This window comes from Pavona decussata, unplaced genomic scaffold (genome assembly GCF_977016875.1).
Source record: "Pavona decussata unplaced genomic scaffold, jaPavDecu1.1 SCAFFOLD_322, whole genome shotgun sequence".
NCBI classification, from domain to species: Eukaryota; Metazoa; Cnidaria; class Anthozoa; order Scleractinia; family Agariciidae; genus Pavona; species Pavona decussata.
The window spans coordinates 751,501-757,500 of record NW_028145712.1 but is presented as its reverse complement, the minus strand read 5'-3'; the positions used below and the strand labels follow the sequence as shown (position 1 = coordinate 757,500).

Below are 6,000 nucleotides of genomic sequence, written 5' to 3'. Positions count from 1 at the left end.
GGTTATGAAAGCGAGGCTTCTTGCATAGTTTTTATTATGAAAATTAGTTTTCATTCACGTGCAAACCAAACTAAAATGTTCAAAGCAACTCGGAAATGGCCTATCACTGATTCGTACGTCTTTTATGCGAAAAATAGACCCCTGTTCAGGCCAACTGTTGTCCATTAAAGCTTCTTTGTTTCCCAAATCTGTGAAGAGCCTGACCACAGCATTTGCACTACGATGCTTCCACCAGACTTTCTCGGGGAAACTAAAGGATTTGAATAACGAGCCTGAAATGTTACTTTCCTTAATTTACAACTAGATGTGATGAGCCAGATATGCCCATCAGACAATCCGTTCAGGCGCACTCATGTTCGCATAAAGACCTTCAACGGGAAGTATTGGCACGCCACGCCATCGACGGATTGCTGGCAAGGAGAGCAATCTCTTTGTGTGAAAACGAGATGCTGTGGTCCCCAGCCTTCCATTCTACAGAAAGACATCAAAGAGCCTGGCAGACGAACTACATTTAAAGTACATTGCTGGCAATATGAGAGCTATCATGTTGCTTGGTTTGAAGTGTTGAACAACAACGTAAGCACAACTGTAAAATTCCTGGTGATTTAATAATGTACATTTGGCTTAACAATGAATTAGCTTTTGAAAATTCGTGTGAACTATTCTGCAGACAAGCCCAGTGCACGTTAATATCTTTATGTTGATTTCTAATTTAATGAGAAAGGCAGTTTGATATTTAACCTCAAGATACACAAACTGACAAGATGTTCCGCACTTTGTTGTTGTTGTTGTTGTCGGCGTCGATGACGATGACAATGGGAAACCACAACGGCACCGCCAACGAAAACGTCACTTGAAAATATAAGTTCGCGATACTCAGTGTACTACTTAGTGATTATTCCAATAGTAAACAACAAAACAGGTGGAAAAGCATTCAAGATTAAAAAGAGAATGAAAATTGAGACATTGAAATGGATTGTAAGTTTTTCCAGTGTATTTTGGAGAGATCGCTCAAAATATTATACTTTGTTCTTCCCAGGATAATTTTTTTCTCGCTACTCTGAGAGATATTCATTTGGTGCTAGTGAAAAGTTATCTTGTCAAACATTTCACTAGTTTTGACCAAAACACAGATAATTTACTCTCTCTGACAGTACCTCTTTAAACTCCATGTTAATTCGAGGACAGCGACGACAACGAGCCGATGACGACGACAGTTACACGACAACGCGACCAAAAGTTAAACTTCACTTACCTACCTTTCGTTGTGTTTTAGAGCTAAAATAGGAAAAAGAGACAGACCTAGGTACTTCCATTACGCACGGCTCTAAAAGGTATCATGGTTATGGAGCCATTTTGATGTACCTAAAGGAATTGCATGTTTGTTTCCTGCTCTAAAATGGGTGTGACCGTCTTGATCGAAATTAAATACGAGAAACAATCCTTACTCCGTATGAAAAGGGTACTGAAAGGGTACAAACGTCAAATATCGTACACAGTCGAACCTCTTTATTCCGGACACCAAGGGGACAGGAATAAGTGTTCGCGTCCGTTTTAGGGAAGTAGGCTGTATATGGATTTCGGTCTCTCAGGGACGAAGTGAACTGTCCGTAATAGAGAGGTGTCCGTAAGGAGAGGGTCCAATGTAGTTTCAACTGTCAAGCTCTGATTTGTAGCAAAGCAAAACGGCTCTTGTAATTATCACCTGACCGCGCTGAATAGACTTTCTAATGCGATTTATTTCATCTTATTTTAGGACAATAACCCTTCTAGGTATTTCCTTTGCAATCAAGCAGACGTGGCACACACATTCACACGTCACATTCCAGACTCTGACTCACACATTAATGTTCCCGCATGTACGTGGATTCTTCACAATTACCGCGGTTCGGTGATCGGCCTTGAACCGTTTGGCGTTTGGAAGTGGACCACATTTGACGACAGTGGTTATGGTATCGTAAGACACGGATCCTTGCTGTTAAGTTACGATCATGGAACAAGAGTAGCCAACAAGCGCACTCCTTACCTTGACGACGCTTACACCTTGGAGATAGGTGAGCTCGGTGAACAAATTGTAAGCATGCAGTTATAAGCTTTTATAATATCCATAATATTTGTAGCAATCAATTCTTAGTGAATGACGAGTATCTATCTGAGGCAGCTCATAGTTGAGCTTCTACTAAGAACACACCAATCTACAAAACCGAATATTTCCCTCCCATGATACAAAACTCCTTCAAAATTATTACCTGCAGGTGTAAAACGCAGATAAATTGGCACGTGTAAATTTACGTTAACCTGTATTCTGGCCCTCTATAAAATACATTTTTCAGTTCCACAGGAATGTCTTGATGTGGTAGATAACCAGAAAATTCAAGCAGCTAAATCCGATGCTACCGTAGAACAATGCGAGGAATCACCAGACCGATGTTTTATGAACAACGGCTGGACCTACCATAATACTGATCATCCTTCAAACAGCGGCCCAAAGTGCTTCTACAGAAAAGGTAAGCCTGACGTGTTTTCCCAAGGGTTGGGAGGGAGGTACTCCCATGGGTGAATTCGACAGGGAATTGCGCAACAAGGGGGCACAGTGGTTCTCAGTAACAATCAAGGGTAGGAAAATGTTGTATAACCAACCCACCCTGTTAAAATGAACGCTTTCAATGGTGAAGTAAAACTTCAGTGCGGGTAACACAACGAGACAAAGTTCGCCATTCACAGTCATCAGCTGAGCCCCTCCTCTTCGCCCCTTCTCCCTCCCCCCTTTCTTCAATTTAGAACTCTACCGCGGTGTGGACGCGTATCGGCTGGAATAGATGCTGCGCTGTGGTCATTTGAACTGTTTTAAAATCCTTGCACTTGCCTTTACTGCTGCTTCCCCACCCTCACAAACAACCTTATTTATAACATACGCGCTCACGTCCAACAAATCCACGGTAGTATTTCACAGACAAGTCCCTTTAGCCATCGACTCCTTGGATCGGTCGGGTAATATTTTACATGGTTTTGATTTTGGTTTTAGTAAATTTTTCTCGGCGAAATATTAAACTGGCTAAATCTTTGCAATACTTAAAGGCAAAGTGTAATGGGGTTTGTCACCTCTTTCCTTAAAAATGGACCTCAGCTACAAAATAATTCTAGAACAATAAGAGAAACGAAATCAACTCAGTTCTTGAAAAAAACCTTGACCCGTGATCTGTTCTAGCCCATTTTGGAAACAAAAATGCAAGAACTTGAAAAACGTTAGCCAAACATTTTTTAAGTTTCAATCCATTCCGACCTACTCTGTCTCTGTCCAGGGGCACTAACTGACAGTTGCAATTCACTGGGGTGATCGATTTATAGCAAAACTAGACAATTTTTGTTTTGTTTCGTTGACAGAAAAACATTTTTGGCTTTTGAAATGACATCAAATTCGCTCGACACCTCCCCTTTTAAATAATGATCGGAAGAAGCATACGTGTAAGGACGAAAACTTATCACGCATTTGTTCTTCTGCGTGACTTGAAGAGGTGAACTATATGAACAGATTATCGGGGGAGCAGGAAGCAGGAATGGCGCAGTGGTGAGAGCATTCGCTTCACACCAGCGTAGCCCGGGTTCGATTCCCAGACTCGGCGTCATATATGGATTTAGTTTGTTGATGGTTTTTGTCCTTGTTCCGAGAGGTTTTTCTCAGGGTACTCCAGTTTTCCCCTCTCCTCAAAAACCAAGACTTCTAAATTCCAATTCAATCTGGAAAGTGTCCCCAATTAGTGCTCGGCGCTAAATACATTGGCACTTAAATAAAGTGATTTATTTATTTCTGTTTATTATGTCGCACCGCAAGACATAATAAACAGCCTTTGAACAAACTCCTATTACGTGCAAGGTCTAACGAATCCAATCTCTTTCCAGGTTCCATGTGCTTCCAGCCAAATGTTGCTAACCGTCCCGATTGCGAAGATCAAGACACAGGGACAGCAGAGAAATGCGAAACTGCAAATACTAACTGTTGTTTTGACTATTCCAGTCGTAGATGCTACCAGGCATTGACTGAATAATACGTACACTGTGTAGAATGTAGGTAGAATTCAGTTCTCATTTTCTGTGTGTTCCATAGATATTTTACTCGGCAATAAAAGGTACAATTTCCATGCCACTTGCATGTTGTAAATTCCCTAGTCACAAACCACTGAGATGTACAGACAATATTTCGCCGGATACGAAATAAACATAGTAGGACACACATAATCATTCCAGTGTCTTTATCGTTGCACAAAATTCTATGTGAGCAAGGTCCCTCAGTTACATGAATTGTCAGCCTCGATCCGAGTCATTTTTGAAGGATGATAGAAGATGACGTCACTCTTCGAGCTGATTGGGTTCCAGCTGAGCGATGTTTGAGCGCGTAAGGCCTGGGAAAGAGTTTGCTGAAATCTGTTGAAAGAATCTATTACGGGGAATTAGCTGGTTCTCTTCAACAAAAGGATTCAACTGTTTACAGTGACTCTTCTTTATTCTCTATAAGACTTACACGAAGTCAGTTCACTCTGCTTTACACTCAATTCTGCGCTAAACTAGATTTCACCCATTTTTATACTGACTACACAACCACCTGCTCAACATAAATGAAAGCTTACGTAATCCTTCTGTGATTGGTTACAGGGAGCTTATTTGCATCCCTGCCTTCGATCTGTTAGCTGAACCTAAGACATTTTCCTAGTAAAAGTTCACCGTAAGGCTTGGGTTGTCCAGTCAATACAAAACAGGGAGACCAATATATAAATTACAAAGTTCAGACTTATACAGTAAAGTTTCACAAAAATAATCTGAAAAACACTAAAAGTTGTTGCTCAAAATTTGTACAAGTAGTCGATTCGTTGAAGGTGTTAGCCTTCTCCATCGAAAACGATTGGCTAAACTCTTCTATAAAAATCAAAATCTAGGGCTCAAATTATATATTCAGTATCTGATTGATAGCAGAATTACAACAATGGATATTTATCTCCATAATCACCCTAAGATCATAGTATTTACTTTTAAAAACACCTTAAAAGTACAGATATTGTTATTTGGATATTGATTATGCATAAATTTGTATAAACAATACAGTCGGACCTCTATTAAGCGACCACCCTGGGGACTTTGAAAACTGGCCGCTTAATAGAGGTTGGCCGTTAAATAGAGGTATCGAATACAGCACTTTAGTGACAACCGGATAATTCGGGACTTTGAAAAGTGGCCGCTTAATAAGTGGCCGCTTAATAGAGGTCCGAGTGTACTTCCTTTTTTAATATTTTTTTATTAAGAACCTTTTAGAACAATCTTTCAAAGACAGACTCATTTTTAATTTTTAAGCAACCTATTAAAAAGCGTGTTTTTAGTTAGTTTTTAATTCTTATTCGTAATTTTTATTCCTTATTGCTGTCTTTGTATTTTCTATTTTTAAAATATTTGTCATTTTTAAATTGGACTCCAGGACTTTGAATGTCACAAATATGTTTCGGAAGAAACTTCTACCTTCTTTTTAATCAGTGCAAATGTACAGAAGATGCAAATTTGAATATAAATACCTAGTAAATGCTAATGAATACGTATACAAACGGTGAGTGTAAAAGGAGGGATGAGTTTCCGGAATGGCATGTGTCATAACGCGCGGAATGGCATAATTATGCGAAATATGAGATATGTGGAATGACTTAAAGAAATAAATTAACTGAAGAGCGCTTTCTGTTTTCGCGCCAGTTTTATAAGAGCAGCAGTTTCTTCGATGTTGCGGACTCTTTCAGAACATTAAACAACTAAACAACAGATCGAGGATTAGAAAATAAAGGCCTGGGATAGAACATGTTTGATTGCTGGTTAGGAGAGGAGTGAGAGTGAAGAAATCGATGAACACTGTTTATAGTTCAGTCGCATTCAAGGCCTGATTAAATCAAATTTCCAAAATAAATTTGACAACAAGAATGTGGCAGCGGTTAATAGTCTGGACAAAAAGCAACGGCTAAGTGGAGA

At 39.7% G+C, this 6,000-nt stretch overlaps 2 protein-coding genes across 2 annotated transcripts in view; one reads left to right on the top strand and one right to left on the bottom strand.

Annotated features, from left to right (window-relative positions):
- The window catches only part of LOC146453829 (uncharacterized), a 4,827-nt gene extending 605 nt beyond the window's left edge, over nucleotides 1–4,222 (top strand). The window contains exons 2-5 of the mRNA XM_085096146.1: nucleotides 305–576; nucleotides 1,757–2,054; nucleotides 2,334–2,507; nucleotides 3,901–4,222. Coding sequence (XP_084952272.1) covers nucleotides 310–576; nucleotides 1,757–2,054; nucleotides 2,334–2,507; nucleotides 3,901–4,046 — 885 coding nt within the window. The 5' untranslated portion in view covers nucleotides 305–309 and the 3' untranslated portion in view covers nucleotides 4,047–4,222. The remainder of the gene's footprint in view (nucleotides 1–304; nucleotides 577–1,756; nucleotides 2,055–2,333; nucleotides 2,508–3,900) is intronic.
- Nucleotides 1–6,000, bottom strand: part of LOC146453828 (uncharacterized) — a 65,383-nt gene that overhangs the window by 54,383 nt on the left and 5,000 nt on the right. The gene's annotated exons all lie outside the window — the stretch shown is intronic.